The sequence below is a fragment of the Clarias gariepinus genome, chromosome 21 (assembly GCF_024256425.1).
Source record: "Clarias gariepinus isolate MV-2021 ecotype Netherlands chromosome 21, CGAR_prim_01v2, whole genome shotgun sequence".
NCBI lineage: Eukaryota > Metazoa > Chordata > Actinopteri > Siluriformes > Clariidae > Clarias > Clarias gariepinus.
In genome coordinates this window covers 16,590,669-16,618,246 of record NC_071120.1, presented here as the reverse complement: position 1 = coordinate 16,618,246, position 27,578 = coordinate 16,590,669, and the positions used below count along the sequence as shown (strand labels likewise).

Below are 27,578 nucleotides of genomic sequence, written 5' to 3'. Positions count from 1 at the left end.
TTTTGTTTTTCAAAGATTTTTCAGGAAAACAAAATTGTCAGTGTGTCTATGCAATTATAGTTTATTATTTTTTTTATTACAAACTATTTGCAACAGCAGACATACATGCATTTTTATATTATCTTTATCAAAAACAAAACACAAAATAAGAAAGATTCTAACCAAAAGACATCCTGACACACATGTTAAAGAATGGCATTAGTTCATTTGCAGTATCATTAGCTTATTAACTCATTTAACCTGCGATCTTATCAACTCATCCAACCTCCATCTAATGTTTTATGGCACAAACTCTCAAAAAAACATTTTAAACCCAGTGGCAGTGTAACATCACATTATAAGCAAGTACCATTTGTTAAAGATTCCCAAAGAAGTGAAACTTAAGGAGATATGGATCTGATATTAAACATTAAAGCAAGTGAGTCCCTGTAAATTCAAAAAGTACAAATGTCAGCCCCAGTACACCTGCACAGAAAGTATCAAGTTTTAATATATCTTGTATGACCACCTTTTTTAGAAAGACAAATTTGTAAATAGACCTCATTAGTAATCTTTGGAGTCGAAAGACAATTTGTTACTCCGAGGCATGTTGATTGAAGAAATCCAGCCAAGATGTGCAAATTTGTATCTTTTGGTGCCAGCAGTGAGAACGGAGACTCAAGCCTAGTGAGAGTGAGTTCCTTTAAAATAAGCCTGAATCTCCTCCAGTGTTTTGCCTTTAGTCTCTGGGACAAAAAAGACTGTGAAGATGACATTGAGGGCACAGAAACACGAGAACATCCAGAATGTTCCTGCACTGGTTATGAGATCCTGTGGGATTACAACATAAGAGATTTATATGAATTCACTCATACTGAGACAGTACCCTGCAGAAGTATTCAATCCCCTTAAATCTTCAGATTCACACGAATTATACAAATGACATACAGATTGCTCCAGGAAGTATTATTATTATTATTATTATTATTATTATTATTATAGAAATACTGTATGGTCATTATTTGGTCATTAAATCTTTTTTAAAAGTTAAAAACTAAAATATGCCTGCTTGTAAAATAATTCATTACAGAATAATACTTGACAGAACCACATTTGCTGCAATAGTAGATTAAGGTTTTTTGGGGTGAATTCCTCCCAGTTTTATACACTGTCTGCAGTTTGCCCATTTTTCCTGGCATATTTCTTTTAAGGTTCTTTACGCTACTTGTTGACCACAGTGCCACATATTCTCAACGGGATCCAGATATGGACTTTGACTTCCTCAGTTCAGAACATTCACCTTTTTGTTTCTACCCACTCCTACAGTGCTTTGGCCCTGTTCTTTAGATCACTGGTGATCTACCAACTGAAAGGTAAAGGTTTTTTTTTTCCAGACTTTACTCTCTTTAGACGACTGAAGCAGGTTATAGTATCCTACTGTACATTTCTCCATCAATTATCCCTTCAGTGTGGACAAAAACATGGATAAAAGTGTCCCTACAGAAAGCGATTGCCACCACTATATTCAACTATAGAATTTTAATGGGTGTTAATTAAGGTATTGTCTACATCACAACAAAGAACATTCTTTCTCCCAAACTGTCTTAAATTATGCAAAGGTCTTAAAATGGTGGTCTGGTGCTCTTTTAATATACTCTTAGCCACCGAACTATGTAACTCCTTCAGAGTCACTATTGGCCTCGCTTCCTCTCAATATAGTGTGTATGTTTTTTTTTTTAAGGTTTGATTTTGAAGAACAGCCCTCTCTTGGTGGCGTATGGGTCATGTGATGCAGCTTCCACTTCCTTACTATGAAAACTGCTTGGATGTCAAACCTCTTAAATATAATTTTACCTCCTATTCCTAATACATACAATTTTATTACCGGAAACTACAATTCTGTTAAATCCTAAACTTCCATATACAGTTCTTCAGACTGAATTTTTCTTCAATGGAAGAGACTTAGGTGCTTTTTTTGCCCAGATAATGGCAAAGGTTATAATATTTCAGAGATAAAGGCCAAGTTCAAGTAAACTTTGGCTACGTTCACATTAAAAGTCACAATGCTCACTTCGTATTTTTTTTTTGTAAGGTTGGATTTGCATGTCATAAACGTTCACATTCATAATTACACATGCACACATTAATACATGGAAATACTTTTGCAAGCCACAGTACATGATAATGACAAATTGTTTAAGAATAATTTATTATTTAACAAATAAAAATGTAAAAAAAGTTTTTTATGTGGAAATGCTTATTGAATATTCTTGGAATGGGACCATCATAGGAATGCTATAAAAGCATGGTCTATCATATTTACTTAATACATTATAGTATTTTTTTTTACCTTATACCCTTTAGTAAACAACAACTTTTCACTGTTAATTACTGGAGACGTAGCCAGTTAAAAATTATACTATTTAATTTAACAAAGACACTTTTTACCATGAGATTCTGGAAAGTCTTGGTGACAATGAAGGCACAGCTCCAGTTAGTAAGTACACATGCAGCACTTCCGAGCCCTCGAGCTTTGGTGGGAAATATCTCAGACATCACGAGCCACGGTATAGGCCCCCAACCCAGTGCGAAACCTAATAAACATATACGTTATATGTTAATAGAGGTGTCTAACACCCAGGTTTAGATGGATAACACTAAGATTGTGTCCACAATTTTAAATAAATACTGAAATTAAAACATTAGCTAGGATACCTTTTACATTGTAGTAAGAAAAACTGAATATCGACGAGTCATAGAATTTTATCTAGCAGGAAGAATCATAATAACCACCAAATATAACAAACAATTCAAATTCAGATTGCAGTTTAGGAGATATTTAGACAAAACATCTAAAAAACTAGATAAACTTACATTTTAAATGATAGTCATTTTCAGATAAACTATTTAATAACTAATAATTAATAAAGTACTTTCTCAGTGCATTGAAAAAAAAGCTATGAGCTTAAGCATTAGAAGATTTTTGTATTATTTCTTATAATTCTATATAATTCTATATAATATTTTAATTACCTGTTATAAAAATGCCCATACTAGCAAGTGCGAGCCAGGACAGGTCAGGGTGTGTAGCGTCACCGACTGCATCCTGGGCTACCACAATTGTGCTGTACAGTGTAGCGTTACTCGGCTTCACTGTAGCCAACTTGAAATAAATCCCAAAAGCTGCTTCACTCAAACACATGGCAACACCTGAACAGCGTAGTAGAGATGAGGAAATTATTAGAGCTGTATGGAGTCATGGAAGTGTGAAGGTATCAGTGTATAAAGAAGAGAGAAGAATATGGTGGACACCGACCTGACAGGACGAGGAGAACTTTTCTTCCAGCTCGGTCCATGATTAGAGCCGCGACTGCTGTGAAGAATACCTGAGTGGCTCCTACAATCACTGATGCAACATTGCCATTCTGAGAATGTAAAATTGGTTTGCATTAGCATGCAGTCTACAGCATTTATGTCGCGTATGATTTATTTTATTTTATTATATTTTTTACACCGACCCTAGACAAAAAAAATCCTAAAAAAATAAATAATACGGTAACATCTCACGGGAACATTGGGTCATTAATAAAAGGCTGACATTGTTCTCAATTAATGAAATAATAATAATTCATAATTTATCATTAATAATAAAATCAAAGCATTGTATATTTAGAGCAGAGTATGTCTCTAACAGTGTGAAATGGCACCATGGCAAATAAATGGTTTAAAATTGAATTTTGCGAAAAATTTACACCATTGAATCAACAATTGACTAGACTGAACAGATTTAACAATCTTACAATCTATTAAACTTCTTTGTCTCACTTTAACAGCTAAATTCTAATCTCTAAACACAAACAATAATTATTTTTAGTGGTAGACTGCTGAATGTTGCCTGACTGGAAAAAAAAAAAAAAAAAAAAAAAAAAGACATTTTAGATGCAATTATTGTATCATGAAAACTAAAGACAATTACTGTAGAAACTGAAAAGTGGGGCACATTGATGGATCTGTTTTCCTTGACTAAATGGTGAAAACAGCCATTTACATCTCCTCTGTGTGTGTGTGTGTGTAAGAGAGAGAGTAAGTATGAAAGAAAGAGAGAGAGAGAAAGAGAGAGAGAGAGGAAAGGACATGGTTTGGCCCAGTTGGCGGCATGTCTAACTCACACGCTAAGAATGTAACCCGACACCAGAGTGCAAAATGAATGTGAAAATTCTCCTCTATTCAAAGTTTAAACAACACAGATCACCAGACTCCCCTTTCTTCTATAGGTTTTGTGCAAAATTCAGCACTAGAAAGATAGAGATATTTTATTTAATTTGTTTTCCTGAATCAGTGTGCATTCACTTTAGAAACCCCATTATACTCAATAGAGTAATCTTGGAGTGATTTCAGGGCTATTTAGAAGAAGTTAATTATTACCATTTTTAACTGGACATATTGATATAGGTTATGGCAATCTATAAGCAAATGTAAAAAACTAAAATTTTGTGAAACTGTCAAATGAATGCCTTAAAAAGTAACAGCGCTCTGCTGTAATTGCTGTTGGGGAGGACAGATTGGGGATTTAATTTTCCCAAAATACAATGATAAAAAAAAGGGGGCCCTCATCCCATAAAAAAAAAAAAAAAAAACACTTTCCTTGTGGCCTGACCAAATATCTAGATTACCAGTTTAACTAAAGACAATATGTTTTCTTTTTCATTCTTTTCCAGGTCTTGTGACGTTTGAAAATTTAATTTTTGTTTAAGTTCCATCAGGGAAATGACTCAAATTCATGTGAAAAACAGACCCATTCATTCAGAGCTTGATTCAAACTTCCTACCTGGAAATGCGCTTGTTCAAATATAGTTTGTGCGTAGAACATGATGGCGTTGATGCCGGTGAACTGCTGTAAAAGCATCATCATGATGCCCACTCCTAAAGGTTTATACACACCAGCATCTTTCATATCAGCCAGACTCAGACTTCCTTCCTGTAATTAAAAAGAAATGTGTTTGAAATATGTGTGGACATGCACCCTATGGACCAAAATATGTGGATACTTGAACATCATGCTCATGTTCTAGTTGAAGATCCTATTTCAGATTTAGTTCTGCGCCACTGTTACAATAGGCTCCACTCTTTAAAGAAGGCGCTTCAACTAGATCTTGGAGGGTGGCTGGAGGGATTTGTGCTCATTCAACCACAAGAACATTATTAAGTTCAGGCACTGATTTCGGATGAGGAGCCCTGGAGTGCAGTTGGTGCTCAATTTATCCAAAAGTGGGGGTGAGGTCAGGACTCTGTACAGGACACTTGAGCTCTTCCACTCTAATCTTGGCAAGACATGGTTTCATGGAACGTGTTTTTGTGGACAGTGGCATTGTCATGCTGATACAGGTTTGATCCCCTTAGTTCCAGTGAAAGGAAATCTTAATGAATTGTGTGCTTGAGGAGGCCCACACATGGGATTGATGGTCAGGTGTTTACAAATCTTTGGCCATATAGTGTCATTTTTTCACAAGTTAGTTTAGTTAGTTCATTTTATTTTTTACGAAGATGATCCATTATGTTATCATTATTATGGCATGCATTAATCAATGTTCAAATAAAGACATTTCTTAAACACATGCAATTCATTTAATATTCATTTGGAATCATTTCAGTTTAATGTTATCCTAAATAATTATAATATTAATGTGTTAAATCATGCTATTTACTTGCATTTATATAAACTTTCTTTATCTTTTATAATCAAATAAATGCTTCATAAAATGTGACCACATGGCTATAAACATTATCCAGTCCAAAAAGCTTTACCTCATATCGAGAGGCTGCTTCTATTCTGGCACATTCCCACTCAACTGGTGTGTCACGTCCCCGAAGGAAGCGCAGTGCCTCTTCTGCTTCATGCCTCTTCCCCCGAGACAGCAGGTAGCGTGGCGTCTCTGGCATGAAGCACATACACAACAGCATCAATGTAGGGGGAATGGAGGAGGTGATGGCCAGCCATCTCCAGTCAAGGAACAGACCTGAAACAGTGTTAAATTCAGTGATTAGCGCTCCAGACTTGCTCTAATTTAATAACTTTCTGTTGCTATGTCTTCACGTCTTGGGTTCTAAGTTTCAAAACATTTGTGCCAGTTTTTTCCAAGATCCTGGAAGAGCAGATACAGAGACAATGATTTTGTTAAAACAGACTAAATTGAATCAAAGAAATTACTGTTATAGTTACTGACTATATGTCTTTTAGGGCAAAATGTCTTTTTTAAACACTCAGACAACAAAAGACAATGTGTTGAGTCTTCCTAACAAGTTCCTGCTCAAGCCGACTATTTTGTTAATTAAATACGGATGCTGGAAGATGCAGCACAATTTGAAAGACTTTAACTCTATTATAAAGACAAGAGGAACACTTGAGCAGAAGCTGAAGCAACTAAATGATAAAATTAAAGGAAGGAATTTTAGCTTCTGTGACGCATTTCCAGTTTTAGCCAAAATAAAAAAAATAAAAAAAACGGGGTTTAGGCCCATAATGTATGAGCGAGTGTGTTAGTGATTATGCCCTTAGGGGCTGGCACCACATCCATGGTGTACCCCACTTTGTTCTCAAAGTTCCTTTGGAATGTGCCAAGTACCCCGTGACTCTACATAAGATAAGCGATATAGACAATGGATGGATGAATAATCCTATTGAGGGCAGGTTATATTTCTTGATCGCAATGGTAAATTAAACATAATTTTTCTTTGAATATCTTTTTTAAACATAAACAAATTGGAAGATGATGTCATGCTAAAGCCTCTTTTATGTCCATTATGTGTATTGAGAGTAAATAAACAAATATAGATACCAGCAATATATGCTCCCATGATTCCAGTCACTACCATGAGCTGCACACAGGAGCCCATCGCTCCTCTTACACGCTCATGAGACGTTTCTGAAATGTAGATCTAGAGAAAGCATACACAAAATAATGAATTTTGATTTGCCAATGTGATTTATAATAATAAAAATAATAATTTCACAAGACCAGAATTATCATTCACAAAATATATCATAATGCATATAAAGCAACAGTCTATAAAGTTGCAATGCTCCAGGAAGAGGTCTATTAAATCAAAGCTGAAGGCCACTGGCTTATATCAGATTCATTATGGACATTCTTTAAAAAAAAAAATAATAATAAAAAATCAAAACACCACTCTTAACTTTGAGAACAAAAGGAATTTGCATAGAGGAATGACTTCTTTATTCAAGTGGAGTGTTGTTGAGACAAAAAGCTGCACACAACTCCCTTCAATTTGGTGCTGTTTAAAGCAAGTTTAAAGGTCTTTCTGGTATGTCAACAGACTGCTGGAAATGACTTAGGACAGACTCTGGGGTTCTACTTGAATAAACATTAGGCCCAGACACAAAGCTATGACGGTTTACTATGCTGTGCCTTTTACTCCTAATTATATTAGATTGTTTTATGGTCAGTTCAGTCAGTATGTATGACATTTAAATGTCTGCTGACTGCAGAAGCTTAATGTCAGGATGACAGCATGCACACTGTCATGTGACCTGCCAGGGAGAATGCTGAGTAAGATAAAAAAAAAAATAGTACATAATAGAAAAACAGGAGTCTACATGGCTTATAGATAAGTTTTTGAGTGATTGTGTAGTATTATATCCTTTGTTTGGAACAACTGTTCATTAGGTTAAGCGTTAAATATTAATGACTTACAGGCACAACAAGAGACGTGACTCCACTGGCTAAGCCAGTGAGGACCCGTCCCACATACAACATCCAGTGGTTCTGAGCAGCGATGACGATGGTGAAACCGAAAATGAACGGCAAAGAACAGAGCATGAGACTCAGCTTCCGCCCAATATTCTCCACCAACCATCCTCCCAGCAGACCTCCGATCCCAGCTCCAATCGTCACCACAGACTTCAAAACAATAAAGTTCAATATTAAAGCTGGAATCTGATGTTGTAATGTTTTATGACACAACAGCAAATATTGCACATTCCTGCACAAATGGTCATTTTTAGTATGCTTTTCTAGATACTATATGAGACAGATACCTATTCAACTTAGAAAACTCCTACTGCAACAGGATATAATATACTGCCTATAGTTTAATAATCTTTCAAAATCTTAACAAATTTGTCCCTTGAATATATAGATATTTCAAAGGTCAAGAACTGGAGACATGTCAGAACTTGAGTTACCAAAGAGGTTATAAATAAATAAATAAATAAAGCAGGAAATGAGAGCAGGCTATATCACAGGAGAAAACAGGTTATACAAGTTTCACATTGTGTCTTAGCCTTATGGTTTTTGCAAACGGCTTTTACCCCAAACCAGGAGGCTTCTTCAGTAGTGAGTCTTAGCCTTGGATCAGGGATTTGCTTTAGATCTGGTATTGCAGGAGAGCTGTAGCCGAGCACAAAGCCAAAGCTAAGGGGTCCAAGAACAGCTGCAAGCGTAGCCATGTACAACTTCCCATTTTTCACTTTGCTAAAAAGAGAAGAAGGTTTTAGAAAATCAAAACATTGAAAAAGTCATGTTGTATGAAATAGTTTGTATTATTGGCTAATTATATACAGACACTGAGATAAGCAGTAATATGTTTAAAAACATGGAGGATACACACATTCTCATGAAGCACTATTTTCCCCCCATATCGGTCCATTGTTTCACAACCATCAAGTGTTTAAATGTAAAGATGCATGTGGCTTCTATAATAGAATTTTTTTTTTACCCCTTTAAGATTTTCATGTATACACAATATAAAAACACACAAAATTCTGTTTGATAATAATAAAAAAAAAAATATTAGTAAAATATTAAAATACACTACTATTTTGTTTAGCCTGCTTTGACAACAGTGCGCAAGGTTGTAGCCAGTTCATGTGTGAAAATGATTTCTCATGCACCCAGAACCACTCTTTCACAATTTGAGTCCTAGAATATGATTATGCCTTCAGGGAATAAAACAAAACCCATACATGTGATAACCTGGTCATTCAGTACATTTATCATACATCAGCTGACATTTTATTGCTACATTACATTGCTAAGCCAACCTGGAGTTTTGAAACAAATAGAGCCAACACATAAAACATGCAATTCCTCGAAAGTCCACTGGGGGCTGACTCCAAAAGTGAGTCAATTCCCATAAAGCACTATGTTAAAATTTCAACAGAAAAACTACAGCTTGAAACAAAAAAAAGTTTTGGACTCAACATCTAGATTTCCTGTGCAGGACAACTGTACCGTGTGTGTACATATATGTGTGAGAGAGTGTGTGTGTGTTTACACGTGTATGTGTGTGTGTACACATACAGTATGTATGTACATACAGTATGGGTGTGTGTGTGTACACATACAGTATGTGTGTGTACATATGTGTGTGTACATGTGTGTGCGCGCACATGTGTGTACACATACAGTATGTGTGTGTACATTTGTGTGTGTTTTATGTACATCAGTTAAAATTATAATAAAAGTAAAGTAAAAAAAAAAATTGATTTGTGGCCAATTTGAGTGACTGCAAGAGTCAAACCTGCCACAGGAAATGGAGGAGGTGACATGGGATGATGCGTACTGTGTGGATGACTGACTTACCATTAGAAACCTAGGCATTTATCTAAGCTAAAGCTAAGCTCACAAGATTGTGTGTGATAAATTAGTTAGATAGGTGTGCGCCTATTTTCCTATTAATGGATTAACTGAATTTTTAGGCAGAGTCAGCTCCAGCATAGATGGTGATGTCCAGAGTCCCCATATTTGAGCTTTAAAACCACCCTTCAAAAAAACTATAGGTGATGTCACAGAGGGTTTGTCCAGTTCTTTTTATACAGTTTTTGGGCTAGGTGTAGCAACCTCAGATCATAACACTGCCTCCAGAGGCTTGTACAGTGACCAATATGCATGATAGGTGCATCGGTTCATGCACTTAATTTCTTACCCTGAAACACCCAATAAACTAGAATAGGGTTAATCTGGACTCGTCAAAACACATGACCCTTGTCCACTGCTCTAAAGTCCAATCTTAATGCTTTTTTAAAAAAATAATTCTTAGTACCTAGTGTTTTATCTCATGGATACACAGCTCTTTAGTCCCAATCCTGTAAGGTCCTATCACATGTTTGAGGAGAAATGCTGTTACCTTCCCTATTAAACATGTGATATGGTTACTACTATTTTTTTTACAATGCAACTTCACCAACTGTTTAAGTGACATTCATGTATGATTTTGTTTTTTTAAAAAAACTTTTTCTATCACAAAGCTGACGGTTCAGCACCATCCTTCCAGGTCATTTTAAATCTCTGTAGTTGTTTTCACTTGCCTGATGTTGGCACCCAACACATCTGTAGATAGTAAATGTTTTTTGCAGCTTGTGCCCAAAACCAGAACTTTTCCAGAAGTAACAATTTTAAAGTGTTTTAAAATTATGGGATGTTCATCTTTCAAACAGCTGCCCTGTGTGAACTCTGTTTTGATTGGAAAAAAGTGTTTTCACATTAGGTTCCACATAGAAAGCAAATAATGAACTCCTGAAATAAGTGAATGTGGATAACGTAAAAACAACAACAACAACAACAACAACAACCACAACAGATAAATGAAAGCAATAGTTGTCAGTGTGATAAAAAACCCCTCAATGACCCCAAATTCAAATTGATTCGCACTGGGTATTAAACAAACTTGATAATAATAATAATATAATAATAATAATAATAATAATAATATTTCCAAAACTGCACAGACTTTTTCAAAGCTGAAAGGGAATTCCTTACTTCAGATAGGCATCAGTTTCAGTCCTGTCCTCTCCCCTCTGCTCACTCTCCTCCTCTGCCAGTAGTGGCCTCGACTCCTCTTCATGATTCATCGCAGTTTTAAAAAGGTTTTTACTTTTCTAACGCGTTTTTAAACATTACTGTATGTAATGTGATTTCTGCCCAGTCGTCCTAAACCTGAGTGACTGAACACATCTCGTGAGTGACTGAACGGAGCGCTTATATTTGTCAGCTGATAGACATACCGACATTAATTCACTTCCGCATTCATTTCCAAAATAAAAGTCTTTTAAACGTATTGATTTGTGTCTTTATTAACAGGTAATTAAGATTCATTTATCAGTGCGGCAGATTTGTTTGTTTGTTGTCTTGTTTTTTTCCTGATCAATTTCAGTTTTCCAATATGCAAAACTATTCATTTTTTCGTATTACTTTCGAATTACTTTTATTTCGTATTTCGTTACTCATGACTTTTTAAGTTTAGACTTTTGAACAAGAAGTGTCATTAATCATTTTAAGAAAGAGATGGGTAACTTTAGTTATTAAAGTTGCTAAGTTTAAAATTGAACTCCACACCAAACAAATCTTTTAGGAAAATGATTCAGTATCGATTCGTTTTACACGGTTCATTTAAAACGATTCATTTGCTCGTCCCGGGTTCGTTTCCATGGCTACAGTGTTACTGTAAATGCTTGGAAGAGTAAAAGGTGAACTGATTTAAGTTGGGTATGAACAAATATATAGGTCCGGTCTTTAGCTGTAATTCCACATAGGTTTGTGCGACTAGTTTTCTTTTAGATTAATCAAGATTTGATTTTTTAGTATAAATAATATAAACCAGCGGCCCAGGGAATATGTGGAAAAACCTGTCAGAGGTAACACTGTTCACTTATTATAGCTGTAGTTACTCCATGTTCACAATTTGACAATTTTTAAGAATGAGATTAAGTGATCTATCTATCTATCTATCTATCTATCTATCTATCTATCTGTCTGTCTGTCTGTCTGTCTTTCTGTCTGTCTGTCCAACCAATGACATCTATTTTATACATTATCAAAAACATTCTCAGAAGATAACTATTAAATGTGGGTGTATCATAAAATAAGGCTTGCTCCTCCAGGGTTCAGTTTCGATGTCTACCTCGGTTCTGTGTGCATGGAGTTTGCATATTCTCCCCGTGCTTGGTGGGTTTCCTCCCGGTACATTACTTTGATTTTATCTCACAGTCTAAAGACATGCATTAGGCTAATTGGCATTTCCAAATTGTCCACATAGTGTGAGTGTGTATATGTGTGCGTGCCCTGTGATGGATTGGAACCCTGGCCATTGCATCATAGGCCATGTATATAGGATTAAGCGATATAGATGATGAGTGAGTAAGGGAGTATATCATACAACAAAACATAAAAATGATCCCCAGACCTAACTTAAAGAGAATATTCATCATATACACAATAAATTCAGAAAAAAAGGTTTTCTTATTATTATTGACATGCACCTAGGCTGAATTGCCATTAATCCAACTCTGCAGGGGCAACCATGTCATCATATTATAAAAATTGTAAAGTGCCATTTCTACTGTTTCATTTACTGTATTATTTATCTACTGTACCATTTTATTTCATTTCATCCTGCAGAAATGAAGATAACTTTTACTTAACTGTAAACATTCAGTGTGAAATGCCTATTTGTTATCTTATCCTAGATGGAAGTCTCAAAGGAATCAGAGACACAATGCCCATCTTCTCAAGAACCTGCAATTCAAAAACTCTTTGTCTCCAGCCGCATTTTCCAGACTTCAGAGGTCAAACAAGATGGACATTTGCAAGGCAACCTTATTATAAAGGATAAAGCAAATTCTCAGTAATATTTTTTTTTAAGATACTGTTCTTTTTACCAATTTTATTGAGTGCAGTATATTGACTTGGCATGTGTGTTTTGCAGTCACCAAGCAGGCATGAAGGCTGTAGATCAGCTAGAGTTTGAGAGGGCTGTCACTTGCTTTACAAAAGCCATAACACTAAAACCAGAAGAGGTAGAAACAAAAATAGAAAATGAACAGTACTGCATTTGTATTGACAGTTGTACAAAAAAAAAAACAATTGTGTACTGTATATTCTGAGAAGTGTACATAATTATATCTAATCTATATTCCTGTAAAGACTCGGTTTTATGTAGCGAGAGCAGAGGCCTATCTTCAGCTATGTGATTTCAAGTCTGCAGCCCTGGACTATAAACATGCCCGTTATCTGGAACCAGAGAAAAAATCTTACTTGCATCGCCTTGCCTTTATTTATTACCTGCAGGTAACTAAGATGAATTCTTAATCTGATATAGTAATATATTATATAATCTTGAATCATGTATGAGACAGTTTTTAGTATCAATTGTGTTTACTGCCACTTATTAACATAAAAAAAATCTTATTTTAAGTTGATGTAGATATGAGATTATCTGTGATAGTTTTGGACTACAGCTCCGAACATGTCCCAAGGTATGGTTTAAGTTTGGATTTGTTTTTTTATACCTACAGGGCCAGTGTTATTATGACCAGGGAATGCTCTTTGAGGCTTTGGAATCTTTTGCCAAAGCTGTTGAACTGAAGCCTGACTTTAGGCCTTATCACATGAGAAGGTTTGTAGACCCCTGAGGCCGTCCGATGTTACATTTTGGAGTACTATAAAGCCTTGTTTTAAGATTCCTATGACATACTGTATATATGACTTTACAGTGTTTTTATGAAAAGCTCATCCACCAGCAGGGGGAGCTGTAAGTCTAGTTAAGACTTCTCTGTAACCGACATACTGAGCCTTCATTTAGGTCTTCCATCTTGATGCTAAAATGCGAGAAAAGTGAACTTTGGTGTTTCTGTTGTGCATGGTGAATGCTTTTGTTTTAAATAAATGTCTCCCCATAGCTTGGCATGTCTGACTGCGCTGGGTCGTCACTCTGATGCTATTCGGCTGTTGACAAACTGCTTTGAGAGTGACCCTCCATCCAGTGACCTCTACACTCTAAGAGCACGTCTACATCATCAATTTAATCAGGTTCAAATTTTATCTTTGTTACAAGTAAATTAAAGTTTAAAAATTAAGCAAACTGCGGAGTAAAAAAAAAAAAAAAATTCTCTACTGTGCTGTTTATTTCAATCTGACTGTTCTTCCTCAGCACTTGCATTGTTACTATGACCTGAAGGCAGCCCTGAGGCTTAATACGAGCTGTCCGGAGGCGCAGGCCTTGCTGGATATGATGGCGCAGGGAGCCGAGTGCTCTCGTCAGCAGGCTGTGACTAATGCAGTGGAGGGAGAGTTGTCTCAAGCCCTGGAAAAGATTTCCACAGCTCTAGAGCTGAACCCTGAAAACTCTCAATATTATGTTTTAAGGTGAGGTGATACTTACACAAGGTTTTTATTTGGGTCTGCCAAATCTCTTGCTGCTATGTAATTTTAGAATTAGCAATAATAATAGTGTTCACAACTAATCTCTTCATCACTAATGGTTTCTGATTAAAACCTTCAATATAAAAAATAACAAGAGGACACATACTTGTATTATCAAGAATGACCCCAAAAAGATTTATGAACTTAAAATGAAATGAAAGTTCCTATCAACATTTTAATATGAATATTAATCCATAATTCACATCCGTATCCTAAGTTATGGTTTTATCTAAATCAACCCTGTTATAAATTTTACACTATGATAAAATATTAATGCATTTGTTAAGGTATAAGTGTTTCATAGTAGTAGCTATAACCACCACATAAAGTAGGACTAAGATAAATAGATTTTAAATTGTTTACTGTTGTATTTAATGAAGGTTTCAGCAGGTTTAGGGAAGGAGTCTCCAGTATCGACACTTTGCTTTTTGCTTTTAAGCCACAAGCAAGTTTTCAGTATGAAGGATTTACTGTTTATTAGTAACAGGTTAAGCATTTAACTCCAGGACATGATGCTAAATGAAAAATGACTTTTGGGCCAACATTAATAATGTTCCAATAACAGCATGCCCAGTTATGAGCTTATGCATATTATTATTTTATATCGTGAAATTCCGTATCTTCACAGAGGGACCCTTTACCGCAGACTGAAAGATTTTACTTCTGCCATTGAGGATTTGATGATTGCAGTGGAATTACGTAACGATGAAGCAAAAGATATTGATGGAGAAAGCCCCAAGGAGTCTAAGGATCTGGACCAAGATGCTTACATCCAACTAGTGCTCACGTACAATGATTTTGCAGTCCACTGTTTCAACCAAGGCTTCTACAGCGAGGCCACCATGCTTTTCAACAAAGCCATCCAGGAGCAGAGTGTTGAGAGTGGGCTCTTTATTAACAGAGGAGGTACGAGTGGAGGACTGGACACAGCAAGCCCAGTCTTTATACACTGTGGTATAGGTTAAGTAAATACAGTCGATGTTAAATTATCTTATTAAAAAAAATCAGTTTTTAATTCCTTGGCCTAGGGCTTAGTTGCTCTAAATTAATCCTGTGTATTAGCCTTACATTAATATATAAGCCTTACATTAATCCGGTGTCTGAGAACATGCAACCTCCATGCACACAGACCCGAGCTGAGAATCAATCCCTGGACCTGAAGGTGCAAAGTGACAGTGCTAATTACTAAACCACTGTGCTGATGCTGGGTAGCAGCCAAATAACCTTAAAGTCAACAGGAGTATTAGAGCAGGTTAATATTTGGTTTAAAAAAAATTCTCAGTAGAAAAATGCATTTGAAGTATTATACAATATATTGGATTAAAATTCAAGACATTACTATATTATTTATTTCCATTTGGATTGCTCGTGCATGTTTTGTAAATCAATCACTTTTATTTGTTTAAGATCAGTTTCACCTGCCAAAACCATTGCTCATTTTGTATACCCATAACCATATGTCTCCTACTTCAGACTGTTTCTTTAGGCAGAAGGAGTGGCTTCTTGCTCTGGCTGATTATCAACAGGCTGAGAAGTTGAACCCCCAAAATACAATCATTTGGCTTCGTTTGGCTGTTATTCACAATACACTGGGACTGCACAGTTATGAGGAACTGTAAGTTTATTTCATCTATAAAATAATAACATATTGTAAACACGTTGATTTTGTAGTGCATTTTAATATTAACTCAGCCTCATTTCACAGCACTGTTGAATTCTCAATTCTGACTTTACAGAAAGTACAGTATGGCTTCAATTTCAATAATAGCAGCTTTGACAACAGTGTAATTGTAACTAGAATCAAGATTCTATTAATGCAATTATTTCAGTACTCTATTTCCAGGACAGAGCCACAGAGTTGTCGATATGGTGATGTTTTCTGCAAGGAGACACTTGAATAACTCATGGAAGGAGCCTTCAATGTCAGCATTATTCAGAGAAATAAATATTGCTTTAAGTTTTCTGTCCTCGCATGGTCTTTTACAGTTTTGTTGTCAAATTGAGAGTGTCAAACATATTGTCATGTTAATAAAAAAAAAAAACGCTGGTAAGGGAATGACTTCATAGCCCCTATAATGTAGGTTCCAACAGCACCTAACTTGAGTTGTTTTGGGCAATGTTCATTAAATGTGGTAAAAAAATCATAAATTCACATTTAATCATTATAAAAGTTTACTATTGCTAAATTGCTGTCGTCTTAGAGGAATAAAACACACTGCAGTTTTTGGAAATTAATCAACTTTATGGTAATTAAACATCATGCGTCTCTTTTGTTGTCAGTACATTTTGTCGCCTTGTACAGGGCATGTTAGGATTGAGAACCTTTGAAAATATTATATTCTGACAATGTTCTATTATCAATATTGCACTTAATACGGCACTTTCATTATTCTTTGGTGACATGTTTAGGAATTTTCAGGAGGCAGCAGACAAGTTCTCAGTGGCCATTAAGTACAATCCTGGGGTGGCTCAGTATTATGGCAATCAGGCTAAGGCTCTCAGCAGAATGCAGCGTATGGAGGAGGCTGAGCAGAATGCTGTCTGTGCTCTCCTCTTAAGTTCCGCTAATGATGAGGCAAGTTTATCTTTACCTGTTCACCCATGCAGAATGAAGCATAAGCTTGCAGTTTGTAATTAGCCAGTGACACAACTGCATGTGAAACAGAACTATAGTGTTGTTGTCAATTTTAAGGTTCAGACTTGCAGCTTCATTTCAAGGGTTCTTTTATTCACATTCATATAAGGCATCTTACAAATGAAAAAAGGAAAAAAGCTTACAATAATCTGATTGCATCAGTGGGCACACCCTTTTATAATGGAGTATACATTTAAAATAAACCACAATTACAATCGAGTTTATTGCCGCCACGACAATGTTTTACTGTGGGTATGAAATATTACCCTATTATGTATATACAGCATATTCAGTATACTACCACTTAAAAGTTGGGAATGACTTTTGAGATCACTTAGAAATGAAATTAGACAATATAACTGACATGCCGACATTGTCAGAGTTAGAAATAATGATTTTGATGAGAATGATGAATATGTTTTTTAAACTTTGTTTATCAAAAAGAAAAAAACCTTTTGTAGCAATTACAGCCTGGCAGACATTCTAGTTGTGAATTCTTCAAGATAATTGGATGAGATTTTACCTCATGCTTCCTGGAGCATCTCCCACAATATGTATTGGCTTGATGGAGCCTTCCTCCATAACCATACGGTCAGGCTGCTCCCACAACAGCTCAATAGGGTTCAGATCCGGAGACTGTGCTGGCCGCTTCATTATAGAAGTGAAATGGATAAAATTATTTGTGAATTGCATGAAAATGTTTTTTTTCTTTGGAAAACAAAAAAAAAATTGGTATTTGTATATATAATATTGATAGATATATCTACCTTGGTTTAATTGTGATTGTGAAAAGTTCATGATAATGAAACGACTTCAGAGGAAGAAGATCAATGTCCTTGTCACAGCTAGATCTAAATCCTATTGGAAATCTGTGGAATAACTTAAAAAGGGCTGTGTACAGGAAATCTCCCTGCAATTTGATAGGTCTGGAGCATTACTGAAAGAAAGACTGAAATAATCTTCCCAAATAAAGATGTGCTTAGTTGGTATACACTTAAAGACAATGTTAGTTAAGGGGTGCAGTTTTTTTCCCTACATTTTTGTTTGTTTGTTTGTTTTATTATATTAAAGGTGGGGAAAAGAACTCACCATATGTATACCAGCTTTAATCACTATTTAACGGGGCTATGTAGCATTTTTAAACTTACTGTATTTACTGTATATATTAGTCTACCATTTCAGGGACTGTATGTGTATGTGTGGACTCAAATGAATTAGTTATGCATTTGGCACATTGTTAAAGATATTAAAAAAAGGGCAAAATCCAATTCACTGAGGTGAAGTATCTATTTATTCCAGCCAAATTCAAGCCACAAGTAAAAAAGTTAAAGACAGACTTGGAAGATCAATTCATTAAACAAACTCTGTAAGATTAACAGTAATGTTCCATTAGTTATGGGCGTAACAGAGGCTGTCTGTCAGTGCTGGGATTTCAACTCACCAGTAAGATACCCACATGTGAAATATGTGCATTGATCCAATCTAACCTTAAGACTATTTCGAGTAAAGGTAAAAAGCCACCCACTGAAATCTTTTGAAGCATTTGTTTGAATTTGTACATTTTTAAATTGCTCCTGTGTAGTTCTGAATTCATCTTGCTGCTGCAGTTGGCCTCCTCACCTTTAATAAAGACAAGCAGTACAGTTTCACTGGCAGTCAAGCTGCCGATATCACCATGCTTCACTAATGAGGTGGTATGCTTTGGATCATGATCATTTTCTTTTTTTTCCCTCCAGACTTTCCTCTTTCCATCCCTCGGGTACAGATAAATCTTTGTCTCATCTATCCATAATATTTTGTTCCAAAAACTCAACAGGTTTTTATGCTCTCTTTTTTTTAAATGGCAGACTGGCCTTTTTATTCACAAGACTTAATGTTTTGGCTGTGTGGCCTTTTTATTCTTAAGGCTTAATGTTTTGGCTATGTATATAAGTGATTTATTGTGATTTTCCAGCCTTAAAAAGGTCTGCTTTACTTTACTCCTTATGTTGAAAGACACCATAAATAGAATCCAGATTCAAACTCCACATCTAGAAGCAATGCTGGACCTTCATTTAAATCACTTGTATGAGCATTATGAGGAGCCAAATTCTCATTTACCCATGGTCTTCTGAAAGAAGAGGGACAACAGAGCTACAGTATATGGAAAATATGGTTAATCTAAAGGAAATGTTCTTCAATTAAGCTGACTCTTAAAATCAAAGAGATTCATGGAACGTACAGACACACACCAAAAAATGTGGCCGTACTGTCCAATTATTTATGAACTGTAGTTTTGGCGTGGAATTTAGTGGTATGTGATTATTACATTACAATATATTATTAAATATTGAAAAGCAAGATTGGGCATTCTTGGTTAATATAATGAAAAAAGAGAAAAATGAAAGCACGCCTTATGCAGATGAAATGTGTATTAAATGTGTTATGTGGTGTGTGTTGATCTAAATGTCTGTGGTCAGCTCGTCCCTCTGCTGCTCAGACTGTTCCCAGGCTGCTCTCTGTCAGATGTCATATCCAGTGGCACTGCTCAAACAGTCAAAGCTCAGCTGATGGAGCGAATCCAGACCTGGAAACTAGCAGGCTTTCCTGTGTCAAGGTGGGAAATGATTTTCTTTGGTTTACGTGAGCAAATTCACACTTAACTCACAGAATTGTTATTGTATTCTGTGCCACAGTGGCATAATTCATTGTGGTTACCTGTATTCGCTAACTGCTGGCTTCGCATTTTCAGGCTGTCTAATACGCTTGAGAAGATGGTCCTTAGACACGACACTGACAGCCAGTCGGAAACAGTCTCTGAAAAGGCTCCAAGCAGGCAGGACGTGGAAGTGAGATTTAATCCTGTTGAATACACTCAAGATCTGGTCGGGAGCAGGGAACAGGTATCCTAACCGAATGACCAGTCACTCATCTAACTGTTAGAAATGGAAACTAAGTAAACATTGCCTGTCTACTCAGCGGCACATCTGCATTATTAGTCACTGCAAAAAAAAATATATATATATATATATATAATTTTACCATAGAACAGCCAAGATTTATTATTCGGAAATCTCTGTACTGTATTTGAATAAAAACTGCAATATTTTGTATTAGGTGAGTGAAGCGGTGAAGAAGCTCCTGCATCATAGGCTGTCTCTACATCACACCGAACCTCGAATTGCCCCGCTTCGCATCACACAGAACTTAGAGGAGCAGGTAGCTGCTCGCACTTCTAAGCGTCCATACTCCTGGAAGAATTTTGGAGGTCTGGGCCTTCACACCTAACACCATGCCTGAAAGTAGAAGGGAAGTTACATGAAATGTCTTGAGCCTTATAGATGAGTTTAATGTGAAACACAGCAATCATTATGCAATCATAATGTGCAGATGTTTCTATTTTATTGAAATTTGAACTGCAGATTTACATCACAGGAAGAAAAGGATCATAACACTCCTACTGTAAAAAATCAATTAACAAGCTTGAATATACAGTATTTAAGCAGGTTTACATGTAAGAAATAAAATAATGTAACTGATCAACAACAAAGCAGTGACATGCTGTAACTACCCCAAAGTTGATTATTTTACAATGGGTCACAAAGCGTCTTTTTCCTTTTAGCACTATGGCCTCGTACCTCCAGGGTTCGGGATTGAGTTCCACCTCGGGGTCTGTGTGCATGGAGTTTGCCCGTTCTCCCTGTTCTTGGTGGGTTTCATCCGGGTACTCTGGTTTCCTTCTTCTTCTTCTCCATCTTCTTTCTTACTTGAAATTAATAATTAGTTTAAAATTAGTCTTAGCTCAAGTGGAGAATGCGCCATACAAGTTTTTGTGAATAAGCTTTTTATTTAATATTTTACACAAGAAAATATTAGAATTAACAGATAAGCCTGTAAGCCTGTGACTATTGTAATATCCCCCATGATTTAGAGAGAGCCCCATGATTTAGCGAGAAAAGGAGGGGGGGCGGTCAAGGCCAACCAGTTCATTGCAGTATATAAATGTCCATCATGGGCTTCTTTGAACAGTGGAGAGATTTTATATACTGAACATTTTGTTGCGCAAACTGAGCTAAATAAATGAAAGGTGCTCTTTAGACAACTTCTGTGGCTGTAAGAAAGTCACACAGTGTGCGAGTCTTCTACATGTCCGTTGTGGGGAAGACATTTATAGTAAAATAACCTAGGTTTTTGGAAAAATCATTCCTTAATTATGTTCGCTCCATGGCTAGCTCAGTGCAGTTGCAAGAGATCTTGTTTTGTTCACAGCAGCTGTTCTTCAGCGGCTGGGAGAGCAGCTGAGAGAGAGAGGAGGGAGTTGTGATGCTGTCTAGAAAACACCCCAACAGCTGATCCCAAGTCTCTGTCAGAGACTACCATACAAACCTCAAACAAATGGTGCAACACATTTTTTGGAGTCTCTAGAGAAGAGCCCTAGACTTTTTGGCACACTAACAATAGAGCATCACTTATCATATGGTGTCTGTAATTCAGACCTTTTTTTTTGCCCTTATCCAAGATGATAGCATTCTTCTCTGGAAAATGTAGACATCAGTTTTAATCTGTAATTGACCATCCAGTCCAGTCCAGTCATTGACAAGGGGGTTGAACAATAGTGCAGCTGTCAGAAGAAGAAACCACACAGTTCATGGGACTTAATGTGCCTGCTGAGTGCAGTAGAGTCAAGAGTCAGGGCTTGTTAAAATTCCCTTATAGACTTTGACCATAGCTGTAGTACAAAAGCAAAAAAAATACTAGAAAAGTCATTATCCCTTTTGTCAGCGCCCAACAAAAATAGCTTCAGTTAAATAGACTTAGCAGGATTAAGTTAAATGAAAGTTCGGCACTGTCCAAACTATTTCAACCCAGGATTGAGAAGTACATAAGTGCATTCATCAAAGGATAACATGCATAATCTTTCATGATAGTCCGTTAAGGCATGGATGAAAGCTCTGGCTTTAGGGCTGCAAAGCTTAAGAACTTCCAGCTCAGTGCATCCTGTCTGCCAGCTAAAGTCTCCATCTTGTGCTTCAAACAGGTGTACCCATCAGATGGTATCAAATTCAAGTTGTCCTCCAGTGTGTGACTCATGACCCCACCACATGTGTGGTGGAATTATGACAGAAAGGCTGCTAAAAGTGTACAAAAAGCAGATCAAGAGGTTATAGACAGACGATTGGAGCTCAGTGTGGTTTAGACAGACTATATGTTGTGCAGGTTTTTTTTTTTTTTTTTTTTTAAGTAATACATCTCGTAGGTTGTTGCAAGCTTCTTGGAGAACTCACTACAGTTCTTCTGTCTTCAGCTAAAAATCCCAGACTGCTGTGAAAATGTTTTTTTTAATCTGAAACATGATCTATTACTTTATTCTATTATTTAACAAAATACAATCATTTCTAAGCAAAACAGATTTTTTTTTAATCTAATGTTTGGAAAATATTTCCACTAAAACACTAATGAAGTAGGAATGTAAGACAAAGTGTATTTATAAATTGTAGACTTTTACACAGTACTGTATGTGTGAGGGCTTAAACCACAGACAAAGTGGTTTTGAACAGACAGTAGCCATAAAAGCACTCAAAAGTGCTTCACACTAGCGTAATAAAAGCGTCAAGTTACTCGTTTTGGCAGAATCAGGCCTTGCAGCCAGGACAGACAGGAGTTGGCAGTTTTCCTGCCAGACAAAAACACCTTTGCTCTGGGCACATGAGCCAGTGGCCTGGCCCACAGTCAAAAAAATGCCTTGCGGACCAAAATTTCATTCACATTTGGCAGGAGACTGTTTTGTCTAAAACATGTCGCGTGCGTTTGTAATTTTTGGATAGTGTTAGGAGTAGGCTGATGGATTGAGCCTAAATGAATGGAAATTTGACAGATGATGAAGAGTGAAGGGGATTACTGCTAAAGTTTCTTTCCTCCAAACTTTGAGGATAATCTAGATGAATTGTCCTGAGCACTTTAAATGAAACAAAATACAAATTGTAGAAAACATTTTATTTAACAATAAGCATTTCCAATGTAATTGATTACTTTCAGTGAAATAAAATATAAATCACAAAATCACAACCTTCAACTAGCAGTGGTATTACAATAAATAAATATATTTACACAGTTATTCATAATGTTCATTTCATAGTGGAAAAAAAACGACTCTTAATAGACTGGAATAAACACGCTACTTTCCACCTGCTGCAAGACACATCAGAATGATTGTTTGCTTCTTGTTCCTGGAACATTTTAGTTTATTTCAGCTGTGTTGAGATGGCTGCTGTACCAAATGACATGACAATAAATATGAAGAATAAGATTTGGTAGGTTTTTTTTTTTTTTAGTTCTGGTATTTTTCAGCATTTTTAGCTGCATTTAATGGCCATTTCTCTTAGAGAAATGTAGACAAGCAATCTCTCCTGAGGTACATCTTAAAAGACAATTTATTCATTCTGGAGAAATAAAATGTCTGCTATGTTTCGCGACTCATAAACCTTCCAGCTGGACCTCAGCCTTCTTAGTAACCCTGTGACTACCTGGTTTTATAACACCACTTCATATGTCTACACATTCGAAGGCAATGCCTTTAGTAGCCGTTTGCTTTAAACTTTACAAGGCCATTTTTTCAACATTAAAGTCTGTGTTGTAGTGGTTGAGTATTTCGCCCCACACATTCTTGGCTTGCCTGAAGGTCATATAACTGTCCTCACTGTTGAATTGCTGGTAGCAGACATCTTTGCGTGTTACATTGTGCGTGGCTGGAAGTGGCGAAATGGAAGGCCAGGACTGCAGGCACTTTTGGGCTTTTGGGGCAAATGGTACAAGCATTCGCTTTTACTGGAGGTTGAGATGTCTGTGATCAAACCAGTCAAAAATTTCTTTAAGCGTCTACAGTTAATGCTCAATGAATAAATATTTTGTGCACTACTGTTTAACTAACACCATGCTTTTTAACCCTACCGCTACAAAAAATTAGTGTCATCATAAAGGGACTTTATGCACAGCAGCAGAGTAAGTAGCAGTTGAGTTTGGCTGCATTGCATCCCGTCCCATTAAAGTCTGTGTTGTAGTGGTTGAGTATTTCGCCTCACACATTCTTGGCTTGCCTGATGGTCATATACAGTAACTGTCCTCACTGTTGGATTTCTGGTAGCAGGCATCTTTGCGTGTTACATTGTGCGTGGCTGGGAGCGGCCAAATGGAAGGCCAGGACTGCAGACACGCGTCCAGGGCTTTTGGGGTGTCATCCAAATGGTACGAGCATTCGCTTTTACTGGAGGTTGGGATGTCTATGATCAAACCAGTCAAAAATTAGTTTAAGAGTCTATAGTAAATGCTCAATGAATAAATATTTTGTGCACTATTGTTTAACTAACACCATGCTTTTTAACCCTACCACTACAAGAAATTAGTATTATCATAAAGGGACTTCATACACAGCAGCAGAGTGTGTAGCAGTTAAGTTTGGCTGCATTGCGTCCCGTCCCTGCGTAGCGATTCTTCTTCGGTAGCAATAGAACGAAGGACACAGCCAATGAAAGGTGGTAAAAACTGTGCACGTAAGCATAGTCCCACTCCTGTAGAAACAAACAGAGTTCACATATTAATGCATGTATAATATATATTTAAAAACTCCAAGGAGTCTTAGCACAGATTTATTCTGCTTTATGACAAAAAAAAAAACAAAAACAATAATCAATAAAACTTTGGTAATGGTGAGTTGTGACTTCCAACACTGTAACAAACTAAAAAATCACTGTCTCCTTTGCTATGTTTTCAAGACCCCAGTTTGAGCCACTGGGGTCACTTAATAGATAGACAGCAAGCAACAGTAAGTATTACCTCAAAATAGAAGCGAAGCATCAATGCAAGGGCTCCAAAGCAGCATCCTGGTCCCACTTGCTGAGTGTACACACTTTTGTCTGGGTACAGGCCCTTCTTTTCTTTCATTTTTTGTAACTGGACCAAAAACAGGACAAAGTTTGTGATAATTGCAATTTCATGGTGCAACATCTTTGAGAGCAATGCCTGGAAAACCAGACTGCTTGAATAAAGGAAGTGTCTGCGGCAGTTATAGTTGTCATTGTCTGCTTTTTTGATGAATGTGTCGTGTAATGAATTTTTCGATTTTGTGGGAAATATTTGCACCTGTGATATTTTCCTTCTAAATAATCCTGGTTAGTCTTTAGCCAATTTATGAAACTTTTTTTTTCTTGTTGTTGAAAGCCTGGGTGTCCAAAAATGTTTGAAATGTACTCTAGTCATTTCATTTTTATTCTCATTACCCTGAATGGAAATGAAATGGTTCCACATCTGCAGCGCCTATCACATGATACTATGTTTCTGAGTTCATCAGCAGCATCTGCAATTGTTCCTTTCTCCCACTCACCCATTTGACTGTGATCATGAGCACAGCTGTGCCGATGGGGCCGGAGTAGATACCATAGCCCCAGCGGTCCTGGTATATTCTCACAGCAGAGGTAAGCACTCCAAACATGGTGAGCGTGGAACGCTTAGGCTCTTCAAAATCTCCTAGCGCTGTATGAACATGGAAGAAGAGAAAATGAGTACACACTCTTCACACGACGTGCTGGAATCCCAGACATAAACACGTGTCATATTGTTAGCATGACTCTTAAAAATTGATATTCGCCGTCCAGTGCAATTGGAGCAGTTTGCCAGATTCTGGAGAACTGTAGGACATTTGAAATACTCGTACAGGTGTTCAGACTAAAGTTCCAAGTCTAACATGTACATAACTATTATAATCTATTTATTTAAAAAAAATCTATTGCATAAATCTTTTAAACATTTTAAAACCCATCACAAAAAAAAGGATTTCTGAGATCTTCGGACTTTCGGACTTACCTAATAATGTAACCCATATCGAGATTGATGTACCATAAACGCTGAAGTACTCCAAAATCTCATATTTCATGAAGCATAGAACAGACAGGCCTGGTCCATCACAGGCATGATAAATCTAAAACATAGAAAGGCTTTTTGAAACATTTTGTACAAGAGCTTATGATTTTATTTCTCAAATCTAAATAGGTTTATTTAACTTTAATGTGAAAAAAACAAAGTAGTGATAAAGGAACATAGAATAACTAGACAGACATTGTGGAACAGTGTATTTTATCATATCCTAAAGAAATTCACCTGGTTAAGTAAGTATATACAGTGGATCCTTGGATTACTAGCATAATTCCTTCATTAAGTGGGCTCGTATTCCAAAACATGTAGACCAAAGCAAATTTTTCCATAAGAAATAATGGAAATTTAAATTATTCGTTCCACATAAAAAAAATAAATAATAATAATTAAGGCCAAATATAAAGTAAAAATAAAACAAATTACCCTGCACTTTACCTTAAAAAAAAAGTAAAGTAAAAATAAATCCAGACAGATAAGTGTTTCTGTTTATGCGTGCAGGCGCTGTGTGTGTGTGTTTCTCTCTCTTGCGCTGCGGAGTATGTGAATTATGTGTGCGCGTGGCGTAATTTGACACCGTGCCGGTTCACACACACACACACACACTCTCTCTCACCTTTGGTGTCTTTGTGTGTGCCCTCTCGCCTTTACTTTGTGTACACACACAGTAAAGGCGAGAGAGAGAGAGAGTGTGTGAACCAGCACAGTGTCAAATTACGCGCGCACACACACATAAGGCACACACTTAACGACAGTGAGGGAGAAAATTGATTTTTAACCACTGTAATGAGAATTTTTTTTTGCTTTACATGCGCGCACCCACACGTGTGTTATAAGAAACAGTACACGCGCGCTGTACAAACATGCTTACAAACAAAAAAAATTAAATATGTTTTACACACACTCAGTGGTCACAGTGTTATAGTAAACAGTACACGCATGCATGGATGTTGATTATGCCAGCAAGAGACGAGCACCAAGACCCAGCAGGGGAGATGATTACCCATAATTCCGCAGCGCAAGAGAGAGAAAAAACGTTGGCTTAGTTGTGATCACGTGACACTCGGCGTTAAAACAAGAAGTGCATTTCTGCTACATGATAGTCGGTACTCGTAAACAAACACTTGCTCATTTTTCAAGTCAAAATTGATTAAAAATTTGTACTCATGCTAATTAGTACTCACACATGCTGATGGGAATTCAAGAAAAAAGTCATGTTCATGTGCTGCCATCCCTTGCACAGAATTAGCTGTTACTTATTTCTACAACATATATTCTACAGTGTGAAATATAAACAAAGGTCTCTTACCGACGTGAAGAACATGGTAAAGAAGTAGACCATGGCCTCCATTTGGAAGCCTCTTTTTGTGGCAACACTGGCTGCAGGCAAAAACACCAGACTGCTAATGGTTGGCAGCAACATCTTAGCAATAAGAGCTCCCATTTTCCTTGATATAAAGCACCCTGTGAAACTCTTAACCAAGGTAAAGAACACTCAGGAGAATTTCCACATGTAAATTTTCCCAAAACTAACAAATCTGGAGACGTCTCAGAGAGACTGGAGAGTGGTTGCTGTGTATACACACACACACTCTCTCACTCAGATCTACAGCTGACTCTTCAGAGGATCTTTAAAATTTAAATGGCCCAGCAGAAGGGCCATCATTTGCCCTATCATCGTCATAGCAGCTGTTTCAGCAGTTGCTGATGCCCACACTGTGTCACACAGTAGAAAGTAAGAAGGAGTGACACAGAGCAAAGTCATGTGTGGTAACATATTTTAAGAATTTTAACATCTTAACAATGTCAACTTCACCCTAGTACGGAACACCAAACATCCCAAG

At 36.7% G+C, this 27,578-nt stretch overlaps 3 protein-coding genes across 4 annotated transcripts; 1 reads left to right on the top strand and 2 right to left on the bottom strand.

Moving 5' to 3' along the window:
* Nucleotides 1-45: 45 nt before the first annotated feature.
* slc2a8 (solute carrier family 2 member 8) lies at nt 46-11,007 on the bottom strand. Its single transcript, XM_053481669.1, has 10 exons — nt 10,758-11,007; nt 8,309-8,471; nt 7,692-7,898; nt 6,816-6,915; nt 5,785-5,996; nt 4,808-4,957; nt 3,296-3,404; nt 3,013-3,189; nt 2,428-2,573; nt 46-810 (listed from the first exon to the last, which is right to left on the bottom strand). The coding sequence occupies exons 1-10, from the start codon at nt 10,847-10,849 to the stop codon at nt 664-666; spliced, it is 1,503 nt and encodes a 500-aa protein (XP_053337644.1). The 5' UTR covers nt 10,850-11,007; the 3' UTR covers nt 46-663.
* A 537-nt stretch (nt 11,008-11,544) lies between these two features.
* Nucleotides 11,545-20,228, top strand: LOC128509846 (tetratricopeptide repeat protein 16). The gene is made up of 13 exons (XM_053481704.1): nt 11,545-11,632; nt 12,464-12,621; nt 12,703-12,793; nt 12,921-13,064; nt 13,292-13,392; nt 13,676-13,805; nt 13,927-14,141; nt 14,827-15,104; nt 15,672-15,813; nt 16,608-16,773; nt 19,293-19,429; nt 19,565-19,715; nt 19,930-20,228. Exons 1-13 carry the CDS (start codon nt 11,612-11,614, stop codon nt 20,098-20,100), a joined length of 1,905 nt encoding a protein of 634 aa, XP_053337679.1. The 5' UTR covers nt 11,545-11,611; the 3' UTR covers nt 20,101-20,228.
* A 2,669-nt stretch (nt 20,229-22,897) lies between these two features.
* On the bottom strand, nt 22,898-27,328 carry mymk (myomaker, myoblast fusion factor). 2 transcript variants are annotated; one of them, XM_053481440.1, is made up of 6 exons: nt 27,044-27,328; nt 25,669-25,783; nt 25,190-25,338; nt 24,643-24,759; nt 24,237-24,377; nt 22,898-24,089 (listed from the first exon to the last, which is right to left on the bottom strand). In XM_053481440.1, the coding sequence occupies exons 1-6, from the start codon at nt 27,176-27,178 to the stop codon at nt 23,970-23,972; spliced, it is 777 nt and encodes a 258-aa protein (XP_053337415.1). In that variant the 5' UTR covers nt 27,179-27,328; the 3' UTR covers nt 22,898-23,969. The 2 variants fall into 2 exon arrangements, with proteins under 2 accessions (XP_053337415.1, XP_053337416.1); XM_053481441.1 differs by having other exon boundaries at nt 24,006-24,377.
* Nucleotides 27,329-27,578: the final 250 nt, after the last annotated feature.